The sequence below is a fragment of the Apteryx mantelli genome, chromosome 3 (assembly GCF_036417845.1).
Source record: "Apteryx mantelli isolate bAptMan1 chromosome 3, bAptMan1.hap1, whole genome shotgun sequence".
In the NCBI taxonomy this organism is placed as follows: domain Eukaryota; kingdom Metazoa; phylum Chordata; class Aves; order Apterygiformes; family Apterygidae; genus Apteryx; species Apteryx mantelli.
Genome location: NC_089980.1, coordinates 112,709,621 through 112,722,161, shown reverse-complemented (window position 1 = coordinate 112,722,161; position 12,541 = coordinate 112,709,621). Strand labels below are relative to the sequence as shown.

Below are 12,541 nucleotides of genomic sequence, written 5' to 3'. Positions count from 1 at the left end.
AGGTGCAGAGATTTGTGCTTCTCATTGCTGAACTTCATTTGGTTTCTGTTTAGTTTGCTCTCTTTCAGTGTATCAGACATCTCCTCATGACTTAGCATCATCAGCAAATTTGATCTGCCCACATATTGCAGCTATTCTGGACAGCCTGCGGGGTATACAGGGAGGAAATTTTGTCCTTAACTACTAGTGATGTCTCCTTAGTTCTCTGTCTTGGATTTTGCTTGGATCAGCTTTATTTTGCATTGTTCAGCAAAGATCTTTCTGGCTCAAAGGAGCAGATCAAGGTGGACTTTCTGCTCTGAAAAGTATTTTGGTCTTCCTGAGGAGAAAATCTTCAATGAAGTTTGGTGTCTACTCCAAAAAGTAGATTTGGGCTTCGTGCCTGACTAACTGGGTGATATATTAGGACAAAGACACGTTGATCCTGTTTAGATTTGGCTGTCACGTCAATGTAAACTTTTCTTACTATGGTTAAGCTGGCATAGGTGATCTTCTGAACACTCCTTTACTTATAAATATTGTATAAAGAAAAATTTTTTTGTGTGTGTATGTGCAGGTAGGTAGCTTTTAGTCCCTTGACTTCTACATGTGGCTCCATTCATATTGCATTGCATACAATTTAACATGCGTAAATATTGAATATGATATTAATATTGAATATGAATTCAATAGCCTGATAAACTTGCAAAGCGTAGTGCAAGCAGCAACTAAAGCAGCGCTTGAATTCTATTTTAACTTGAAAAACAAAAAAAGATTTCCTTGTACTAGAGAATTTCTAAAAGTTCTGTAACACAAAGATTTTCTTTAATTAAAAGCAGATATCTGAGGATACTGTAGAAGCCAAACAAATGAGGTGTTCTTTCTGTGTAGGAAAATTGAAGAGACTGTCCATCTTGAAGGTTGATCAGAACAGACTTATTCAGCTAACAGATGCAATTGGAGACTGTGAAAGCCTTACTGAATTAGTTCTAACAGAAAACCAACTGCTGGTAAGTATGGTCCTCACTGCTCAAATGGCTGGTGATAATTAGATCTGTGGCTAAGTGCTGATTCACTTAGCTTGTAAGGCTACTCACCATTGCTACTGCTAGGCAATGAGTTTCCTTTAAATGCACCTTGTTTCTATCTGTTAAATGACTGCCGAAGATTGAATTAGGTGTAGTAACAATCCTCCCTTCCAAAGGCTTAAGCAATTATATATTCACTTTTGAATTTTCCATGATCAGTAAGGAAATTGGAGAGCCTGGAGTGCAGGTATCATTCACTTCTTGCCTTTTTAATGCGGAATTTGTGTGGCATTGTGTTGTTGCCAGTTCCACCGTGTATTATCTTGATCAGGCTTGTTGAAACGGAATAGAAGCCCCATGTGCTCCAGAGCTGCTGTTGTACTGTCCCTTGCTCTGCTGATCTGCTTCAGACAGGCATTTAATATGACACCTGGTCAGTTAAAATAAAATTTGAAACTTACTTCTGTCAGTGTCATGTGAAAGCAGTTTTAAAATAATGGAAGGAAATGCCTGACACTTGAAATGGAGAGTATGTATAAAAATTTAACTTTGAGCATATAACTTCAGTTAGGCTGGTGCTTGGTTAAGCCTGTTGCCTGTTTGAAAGCCTGTTGGAAGGACACATCTGCAGAGATCAATTCATAACACCTAAGTTAAAAGCTTGTCTCTCCCAATTAACTATTTAGGGATAGATACCATGGACATTCTGCATATATGCTTCTCTTAACAGCTGTTATGCATCTATCATCTCAATGCAGAGATAACTCATGAGTGAATTTGTATTAGAATTTGAAATCTGTGTACATTTTTTCTGCAAAACCTTGGAACTCCCTTGGAAGGCATGGTGACAACCAAAGATAGCTAAACTCCAATTTTGAAAATGGATCAGTCCCTTAATTTGTTTTTAAAGTGAGATAAGTTTTGTTCTGATTCTGTGAATTTGCAATGCTAATTTGCGTGTTGCTTTGTTTTTGTTGGTACAGACATTGCCAAAGAGCATTGGCAAACTAAAGAAGCTGAACAATTTAAATGCCGATAGAAACAAATTAGCTTCTTTGCCCAAAGAGGTAAGTCTTGTGCAATTAACTGTTACAGATGTGATTATACAAACACAAAACTCTGATTTCAGATGCCTACAGGAAGTAGCAGGGAGCTTTGATCTACTAGTATTCCTCTGAAAGAGATCACAACCAGAAACTTGTTCATTAGATCTGAACAGCAGTTGGAGTGGTTTGGTAGCTTGAAAGTGCAAAATGACTTTGAGTAAGAAGGCCCAAATCTAATTAGCTTATAACTAGTGATTCCTAGTGTGGATGTCAGGTCCAGCACTGTTTGAAGACTAGGAGTTCTGTTTGAGTGAATGTGTTTAAACACAGATACACCTCTTCTGTAGGTGACACAGAATACAACAAGGAATCTTTGTAACCTCACTCTTGTGAGCAGGACTGAAGTGCAGGTTTCAGATTCTGAAAAATGGTTTTAACACTGGTTTGACAGTCTTCTCAGTTTTGGAGATATCAGGCTACTTTTACCTTTAAACATGAGGACCTAAAGTGACCAAAATCACTCATATCTCAAGTCTTACAGCTTTGATCACTGGGACTTTTTGTCCATCATAACAATATATGGAGTGAAATGAGGCTAAAATTTATGATGTAAAATTTAATATAATGATGGCCTTAGAAGTGTAGTGCAGCAATAAATTCTGGAAAGAGATTGGGTTGGTATTGAAAAGAGAAAAGAGGAAGCAGTATGTTGTCACAGAGGCATCAGACAGAGTTGCTTTTGTTTGCACTACTGTTTCTCTATAATTTTTATCCAGGTAATTCTTCCTCTTAATTTTCCTACCTGTAGCTAACGTGACTCTTAGGTAGTAGCTTTTGTATACCATATTGTCATTTCCGAAACTTCAGGAGCAAAAGGGGTTGTCGCCTGGCAGCCAGTGGATGGGAATTGAGAAGAAGTATCAAAACTGGCTAGTTAGCACACACTTCCCCTTAGGCTTTCCTGCTTGTGAAGCTGTGACAGCTTGAGGAAGAAGCAAAGTGACTGGGAACCAGGAAATGGGAAGAGAGCCTGGAGGGGAAAAAAAAAAAGTCTGGGGAGGAGGGATTGGGAGGGGGAAGAGGATGCTGCTGTGGCACTCTCAGCTGTTACAGGTAATGGCCAAACAGTTCTAATGGTGCAGGTCTCAGTTTCAGCAGGTTGGTTACAGAGAAGGGGCTCCACAGGAGCCCTTACATATTCCTTTCCAGTTTGGCTTGTAAGTATATGTTTGTGATGGGTGGTGGGAGAGGGAAGATGTGGGCACTGAAGCTCCTCTGGCAGGACAGTTTCTTCTCCACAGAGGTGCTGCTAGTTCTGAACCAAAAGTTGCTGAGAGCTGACCCTGACTGACTGCATAATGCTAGCAAGAGATAGGATCCTGGGAAAACCAGGTTTCAGGGTTGGATGTTATGACAGATTTGATCTTGTGCTCCTTTAGCAGAAAACTTTCCATGTCTTTATGAAGAGCTTAAATTAACACATTTCACGGGTGTTCTAAAATATTTGTACTTGAGCCTGTATAATTTTGTGCCCAGTCCACCTTTAAGCAGAACTGCTCTGAGTATGTTACAGCATGTGAGGTTTTACTGGTACACTGTACTTCCAGATCCACCATTCATAGCTTATGTAGTATATAAGTACTCATCTTAGTTAATGATGTCCATCGTACTTGAAAGGGGGAAATTTCCCAAATAATTTTTGTGTATGTGGGGCAAGTTGGGGAAAACTGGCCTTGCTGTCAAACATCACAGAGAGTAGCTTACCAGCCTATGTGGGACAACTTGTAAGAGACGTGAACTGGCTGTGTCTCTGGGGACTTGGAGAGGGCATACGAAGCCTATTGCAAGGGGGAAGGTGCATGAGGGGGAGCAGTGTGGCTGGGAAGGAGCAGGGACAAGGGTGAGAGGAAGAGGCTTGGATTCAGAAGGAAGCAAAGTGGAATTAATATGAAGTGTGTGTGTGTGTGCATGTGTCTGCTGGGGCAATAGCAGAATCAAGGGTTTGGTGCAGAACAAAAAAGGTATTGATGCTAAAGAAGTCAGGGACCTGGGACCAGGAGTGGGTGGCAGAGGGGGAAAGCACTGCCCAGTCAGTGAGGAAGCCAGGGGTGTTGAAGGGTGAAGTGAAGAACAAAAACGTGCGTAGAGAATGTTAGTGCACGTAAGACTTCTGGCTTGTGAGACAGAAGGGAGGAACACTCTTGCACGAGGGGTGGGATAAAGTAAGGGATGAGTGTGTCTTTGGGGAATGAGGATGATGAGGAAATGGAATATGATACCTGAAATGAGGTGAGCTGGAGGGTTGTAGAAAGTCCGCGAAACAAAGATGAGAGAGTGTAGTTCACAGGGAGCGTGGCAGAGAAACAGAGGAATATAAAGAGCTCCTTGGTATCCACTTCTTTGAAATAGATATATTTTTTTTTTCTGTAAAGGTCTCCATACTTGTGTGTCTTTCTTATTAGAGCAAACACTTTGAAATTACATTTAACATAAGATTTCCCCAGTGTTTCATTAAAACATGTTTTTTACTCTGTGGAATTTGTTTTAGAATCCCTTGAAATTTAAAGAAATCAGTCCTCCTCTAACTGGAGGTAGTATCTACCCTCTAGATCAGTGGATCTGAATTCAGAGCTGTAAATGGTAACAAGTAGAAAGTAAGTTACTCCTGAATCCATAGACAGCTTTTGTAATGGCTTGTCTTAACAATATCGTTTATGTGTGCGCATTGCAGGACCTACTATCTAGCTACCCAGACTTAATAACTTTCAATTTCAATTCCTTATGCTTAGGCAGTGCAATAATACATTTTTCCCTCAAACTCTTTAGATTGCCTTCTAAAAATGCTGAAATGCTACTTTTGAATACAGAGAGAAATATACAGTTCTCTGCTCATGTTTTGTCTACTTCTGATGCTGCATTTTCTTTGTGTAGCATTCTTAACCACTAGCTTTACGCTTTACACCAAACATAAGCAATTCTGTGGTACAAGTTTTCTAGTTAAAATTCAGAGGAGTTCAGCGAAGAGTCACACTTTATAGCTCTGAAAGAAAAATACTCTGTGTAAACAGAGTGCACAGGTATAACAAGTACTGTTTGCTGCTATACAGACTATCCACAGGGGCAGCTTCAGAAGTGCTGATAATGGCAAAGATGCCAATGATCAGTTTCCCTTTGGATGGCAGGGAGGAAGAATTTGGTGTCTTGGTGAAATGTTCAGTTTCCACTTTCCTTCTCCTTGTTTTTTGCTTTGAAAAAAAAAAACACCAACAAAAAAATTGGTAGAAGAAAAACTGAAGAAACTGAAACATCACCCTTCTTCTGTTTGGGAGGTTCTGCTTGATGGTGAGAAAGCATTCAGTCTTTAGCATTTATTTTCATCTCAAGCTGACTAATTAATATTTAAAGTCAGTTATAAGCTTCTGGCAACCGTCATTTTCAACACCACTGCCTGCTGTGTGTTGCTCAAGATGTCTCTGGAGATAGTATGGGGAAGATTGGGGTCTCAGACCTTCACATGGCAATCAGTATTAGCCATTGTATGCAGAAGCAGAGTCAAAGAGATGGAAGTAGAGTATGCACTGCCAGTATTCTTGCTTGATATTTTCCTTCCTATCTTCTTCCTGCTTTCTCTCCTGCTTTCTCTCCTCCTCTCCTTGTCCAACAGAACTTCAGGAACAGCTGTGCAATTGTGACCTTCATCCATAAGAAATGGGTGTGGGACGAGCCTTTACTTCCTTCTCCACCTCAGGGTTTCTGTTGGAGGGGAAAGGGATGTAGAGTCTAGCAACATGGTGTATAGGAAAAGTGGAACCCTATCCTAAAGAGAAGAATACCTGTACCATATGTCATATCTACCTGCTTGTGTATCTGTCCGTCCTTCCAGGCTGCTGCTTGCAGCACAGAGAACTTTTAGAGATGTGATGGCAGAAACTGTGTGTCTGTTCTAATATAGCCTGGTGAGATAACTTATGAATTCTAGCTTTTCTCTTTTTTTCTTTTCCTTTTCTTTTGGTTAGCAGTTTACTAGGATTGGATTTTGGGTCAGACTGTCAAACCATTACATTGCATTACCAGATGGTTTCTATGCAGACCTGTAAAACCAGTCTCTACCTTCTGCTGTAAAGTTTCTTGGGATTATTGAGAAACTTGAATGCAATACCTCTTCACAGTTTCCTGGTTCAAATGTTCTGCTGTATATGGTTTCGGTATATAAGGTAAATCTGAAAGAGCTGAATGTCTGACAAAGACTTGAGTCACTGACAGGTTTCTTCTTCAGTATCTCGTCTTAGAGCTTGATCCCTCTCTAAATGAAGTGAATGGTGAAACGGATTTCAGCAAGAACTGAGTATGTCTAAACCTGTTCAGAGTTACAAATGTTTTTCCCTTTAAACTTGAAACACCTGCCTGGTGACTCTTTAGTATTGAAATCCCACCCTGGCACTGGAGCTCTGGTGAAACTCGTGTGTTGATTTTGGCACTTACATAAATAACCTCCTTAGAATGTTTTTCAGTTCATGTGCTTTCGTTAATGAGTCTCTACAACTTGCAGAGATCTGGTAATGCGTCCTTCTGGGCTCTGATATATATTGTGCCTGAGAATATTACTACAGTAGGTGAAACTGTAGGTTTGTTCGGGCAATAACTGCTTTTTTACTTTTTTTTTTTTTTTTTTTAAACAAATTTAGACCACTTTGTTATTTCCTGTTACTTCTGGCTTTAACTTCCTGTGTCCCTTCCCTTCCCTCATTTGTGTAAAAGTGTGTGTTTGTGTGTGTTTGTGTCTTGAAGGCGGGGGGTGAGTGGGGGGAGACAGTAAGGGAAAAATGCAGGAAAGCTTGTCTTGAGTCAGATGGAAGAGAAGCTGTCTCGCTGTGCTCCTTCCATGCTATTCAGCAGTGGTGCAGGGATGTTGAAGTGAATTTATAGAAATTAGCCCGTTTAAAGTTTAGTTAATTGGGCAGTTTCTTCCACCTCTAAATATATTCTATCCTTGCAGCTAAAGGATTAAATGCGTATTATCTGGGGTCAAGGAAAATTCTGACTTTATTTGCTCTGAATCCAAACAGAATTTTGGTTATGACACCCTGAAAAAGGCTTCATAGCAAAATAGGAACTGTGTTTAAATTCCCTATTTCTTTATCTGAGTTGTGTAAGCCTATTAAGAGTTCTTGATACTGACAGCTGTACTGAAGCTTAAATAAGAGATGTCACTAGTTCTTCAACTGAACTAGTCACATACTAAAGAATAATTATTGTTAATAATTGTTACAATTTCATATTTTTTGCATAGCTTTTACATGTGTGAAAGGTGCTAACAATTAAAGGCTAGTAGAACTGATTAATAGCTTTTGTGCGGTTAACAGATTATGAGATCAAAAAGCATTATTCAACTAAAGTAACTTTAAGGTCTTTTAAATTTCCCACCTTTAATTTGTGTTTTGGCTTTAGAGCACTAATAACGTGAGCAGATGTCACAGTATATCAGGGAAATCCAGTCAGTGATGCTGATGATGTTTATTGTAACTGATAGCTGGTCTCAGGAGAGGGAGTAAAAGTGAGTCTTCAGGAGGGATCTAAATGGGAAGAGAGGGATGAACCTGTATACTATTCCTGAGTTAATCTACAGAAAGCTGCAGGAGTTCAGGTGTGGAGGTATCAACAGCAGGAAAAAAACAAATGGCAACCACAAGGCTATCATAACAGAGGAGAAACGCAGTAAAGGTCAGGTGATCCAAAATATGAAATTGATGCAGGCCTCAAAACTACAGTCTGCAATAGAGAAGAGGAGTCATCAGAAACATCAGCAGAGAAGTGATGTGATAAGACTGACAGTTCTGGAAGACTGTTTAAGGTGGACTGGCAGTGGCTGTGTGGATATCCAAAAAGTGGAAGGCTGAAGTAGTGGACACTGGTCTTGATGAGAACGTAGAGGGGAGTTTTAGCAACCAAGTTGACATGTTCTCTATGCATACTCAAGTCTTACCGCTTCTCCAGAACGAGGAAGCTGTTAGAAAGATGAGTCTCAGACTGAGACCAAAGAGCAAAAAGACTCTGTAAGGGTAGACTTTTGTGTGAAACCTAGAGGAATCTTGGTGACATTCCTATTCTGATGGAAGTCCACCTACAAATAAGCAGTTTTGTTCAGATGTTATAGTTGTAAAATTGCTGATCTCAAAATTAATAGTTCATAGTAATAGTTTTTCTCCTTGGATTCATTCTGACTAATGGCTTTTGTTTAATCTGGGCTGGTTGTTTTGGGGGGATGGGGAGATCAGACAAGTGAATAACTTTAAGTTAAAAGTTGCTAGAATAAAATAAGTCTCAGAAGTGTTGTGTATGACTTAGCCATACACAACTCGTTCGAGTTGAGACATTTTCTTGACTTCTAGTTTGTTAAAAAAAGAATGTGAGGACTTCTTTAAGCCTCAAGTCTTTGGAACAATTATTCATGTGCCTAGAACTAAGCACATGCTTGTCCCATTAATTGAAGTCTGTGCTCAAAATGGACTGTGTGCTTAACTGTTAAATGGGCTTGTGGTCTAAAATGTGTACTTGGTGCATATGTGATGATTTGGCAAAGTCTGTTGTAAGCATGTGATCAAACCCAGGGAAAGCATGAGCAGAGCACCTGGCTCTTTGTCAGTTAATGACTCTGAGCCAAACCAAGAGTTCTGGTATTGTATTACTTCATAGTTGGTTGCAATGACTTTTTTTTTCAGCATGTCATTTAACGTGTGCACTTTGCCTCAGTGGTACCCCTTTTGTGCTTAGGTTTTTTCAGATGTTGGACCCAATGTCTGTCTTTAGTGCTGGGTGCAATCTTTTTTGAAATGACAAAGATTTTATTTTTTAACTGCCAGCTTATCCTTTTTTCTGTGATATCTCACCTGATGCTAACTGCTTGGTAGATGCTGCCTGCATTTTATAAAAACAGTTTTATAAAAAGATTTCAGTATCTTGTCTCGTATCTACCCCCACTCCCTTCTTCAAAAAGTCTTCTCTATCTCTGAATTCAGCCACAACTTTTAACAATCATCTATTGACTGATAGCGCAAAGTTAAAATAATTGATAGCAGCAACTTAGAAGTTCTCTGTAGCAGTAAAAGAATGTATGTTCTGTCTCCATTTGTTGGCATGCTCTTGTCCAGTATGGATAAAGAAAAATAAATTGAACATCTCTTGTATTTTCTTAATTGTTAGCCGCTTGGAAAATTATGGGTCAGGTAAATTGGTAACCCTGTAAGTATTATTCAGTCCACGGTTCCACTGTTACCTTTCATTAAACTGCTTTAAATGCATGATGACTGAAGCTGGCTGGTTCCACTGCTGCATTTTTTCATTGTCAAAAGTGTAGAAGTTTCAATCTCATCAGGGCTGCATGGCTTACCTTGTTTGTCTGGCTAAATTGTTTGGATCTCCATGCTCCAAGACTGAATAACTCGAACTTCATTCATAGAAAAGCAAACGCTTTGTGTACAGTTAGGGCATCACTTGCCAGTTCATCCGACATTCACTAACTGTATCTCTTGCTTTTCATGGCTCTTGTGTTAGATACACCAATTAAACACTTGGTGTGTGTGTGTGTGTGTGTGTGTGTGTGTGTGTATATATATATATGTATTTTTTTTTCTATATGGCACTCCATATTCTGCGAATGTGTTAAGGCACATTATTTAAGAATATAGATATGCTTTAAAGTGTTTAGCAGAATTATTGTCCTAAAAATGTTTGCTCGTGGTTTGAATGCTAGTTTCTAGGGCCTTTGATTCATGAGCTAAAATGACTAACAAGGTCGCTACTCCTGGTGCACACACAGGGCCCGAAAAGCTCATCCTTTTGTGAAATAGCTGCAGCTTGCAGTGCAGTGATTTATGGGAAACCATCCCATATTCTGCTTTGTCAACATGATGTTGTGGTGTGACTTTGCACTGTAAATAGCTTGTGAATCAGAAGCCTTGAGCAGCTGATGGCTGCTTTCTTCTGTTAAAATGTATGTATAATACAGAGGACGGTGAGTGGGTATAAATGCTCTATTTGCTTGGTTTATTTTCAAAGTTGCAGTTGCATCCTTTCTAAAACCCCTTTCTTGGAAAACAGTGTAGGTTAAATGGACAAGGTTTTTACTTTGACTAGTGGAAAAAGCTTTTGTGGTTTTTTAAGTCGTCTAAAACTTGGTTTTGGATTGACTTTTGCTTTTGGCAGAGGCAGAACTGACAGTTAACTAGAACACATAAGTAAGTAATTTCAGATTGGATTTGGGGACTTCTGACCAAGGTTAAGTGAAAGATGTTGGCTATGTTGTGGTAAAGGAGCATTCCTTCTTAAAAGAGACTTTTCCTTTCAGTAGTCAATATAGCTGGTAAAAGAGAGACATGCTTTTAGCTCCCTCTGAAGAGAGCTGCTTAAAGAAACATCACTTATAATAGAATTATATGCATTTATCTGGAAGTATATTAAATATTTTATTTGCATATTTACATATGTGCAAGTTTAGACATCCTAACTTTTGAACTAAGAATTTTCAGTAGGTTTGCTGTCTATAGTTCAGTTCTAAGTGTGCTTAACTTGAAAACTTCAAAAGATATTTTGCCTCTAATATTTGGAGTAAGGGAAGAAAGATATACATTTTTTTTCCTCTCATGGTGAGTTTTGGAATTGGAAAGCAAGCAGTAGTGCTTTTTGAAGCTAGATAAGATAAGCAAGCAAAGGTAAGTTTCTTTTGTGACTGGGAACAAAGAGTTACTTGAAGCAGCTTTCAAGTTGCTAAAATTAATAATCTCAGTGTTTATAGGAGTAGTAATTGCCATCTGGAGCAAAAATACTTTTTTAGTTAAATGTAGGGGTTTTATTTTTCTGAAAATACGTACGTTCGATGCAAAATAGAGATGTTTTAATAAGAAATCTGAAAAAAATCTCATCTACCCAGAAACCATTTGTACCCAGAAACCAGCTTGGGAAAGCAGATACTCATATTTGAATAAAATGATAGAGGCAGAGAATATTAGATTAAATTGGCCAGTTCAGATAGGAATCGTTATGAAATTAGATGCTTTTAATAAAACAGGACACCAAAGATGTTGCTCATAAAGTCTTTTGCTTTTTGTGAACTCTTCATTACTCTTTGCTAACTCAATAAATGTCAGGAGTTGATTGGTTTATTTAGCATTTTGTGTTGCCTGAGGCCCTATTGCACTTGGTTCTGTATGGTTACTATGAGGAAAGAAAGGATTAATATGTAAATACAGAACTAGAAAGCATTGAAAGTTAAAGCTAGTACTTTTTTCTGAGAGTGGTCTACAAAGTGACATCTGTATGAGGTTACTGATCTCTTCCTGGCTTTGAAGGTTGTAAAAGGTAGGTAGAACTTGACTTCTTTATAAAGCTATATATTATTCACAACTAAAGCTATTCAAGAAACTACTACAACATACTCGCTTCAGGTCAGGTTTCTTTTAAGTTAATACTAGTTTGCAGACTGTGCCCCAGAAGGGTGAAGTGTCTTGCGGCCATTGTAACTTGAATGTGCTATGACATATTATGTGACCTGCACTGCATGCATTTGCTTATATTATAGTACTGCAACAAAAATAGATCTTTTTTTCTCCTTTCTAATATAGGTTGGGGGGTGCTGCAGTCTTAACGTCTTTTCTGTACGTGACAACAGATTATCTCGAATTCCCTCTGAAATTTCACAAGCCACTGAACTTCATGTCCTGGATGTTGCTGGAAACAGGTAAGGGATTTTTGCATTGTCACATTTTTCTTCTGGTTTTACTTAATTCTCTCTAAAGACAAAGACATTAGATCTAAGAATGAAGTAGCAAAAAGCTAATTCTGACTTTTGTGTTAGCATGACTGTTGAAACTGTCAAAGCCATCTTCCTCTGTGGCCCAAAGCAGCATAAATTGTGTGTTGTCACAAGTAGGTTTTCTGAATTGCTTTGCCAGTGAGGGAACGATAAGTTTCTGGGTTTGTATATTCCTGGATTTCTAAATTAAAACTGAAAATTGAGGCAATTCAGTAGAACTTCAGTAGAAGCTATCTGCCTTAATGACAAAACTTCACAGTGAAAGTTGACTGTCGAATAAAAGTTTTAATATTGAGTACTTTATCTTGGCGAAATATAATGCAAGTAATGAATAATGTAACTCTGACCGTGTGTCTCTTTCATGAATCTTAATTGATATGGTTCAGAAATCAAAATGCAGAAAGGCATAGACAGAAGCATAAACAGCAAAATAGTGCAGTTGCTTAGTAGGAAGGTAACATAAACTGCTAGAGGAAAAGCAAATGGCATCTTATTTATGTAACAGAATTCTTTCGTAAGCACTTACAGTTGCCAGAACAGAAGTATGTATGTACAAGGCCCTAGAGCAGAAACAGCAGTCAATCTTCCAGTGTGGTTAACTGCACCAGAGGAAACATTATCCGCATTATTTTGTCTGATACTCACTGCTACACACAGTTATGGTATAAAGTTAAGCTGCA

General features: G+C 38.7%; 1 protein-coding gene across 2 annotated transcripts in view; it reads left to right on the top strand.

Moving 5' to 3' along the window:
• LRRC1 (leucine rich repeat containing 1) overlaps nt 1-12,541 on the top strand; it is an 84,882-nt gene that overhangs the window by 66,488 nt on the left and 5,853 nt on the right. For both annotated transcript variants that reach the window (XM_067294172.1, XM_013953276.2), the window contains exons 9-11: nt 871-989; nt 1,991-2,074; nt 11,671-11,786. In XM_067294172.1, the coding sequence (XP_067150273.1) occupies nt 871-989; nt 1,991-2,074; nt 11,671-11,786 (319 nt within the window). The remainder of the gene's footprint in view (nt 1-870; nt 990-1,990; nt 2,075-11,670; nt 11,787-12,541) is intronic.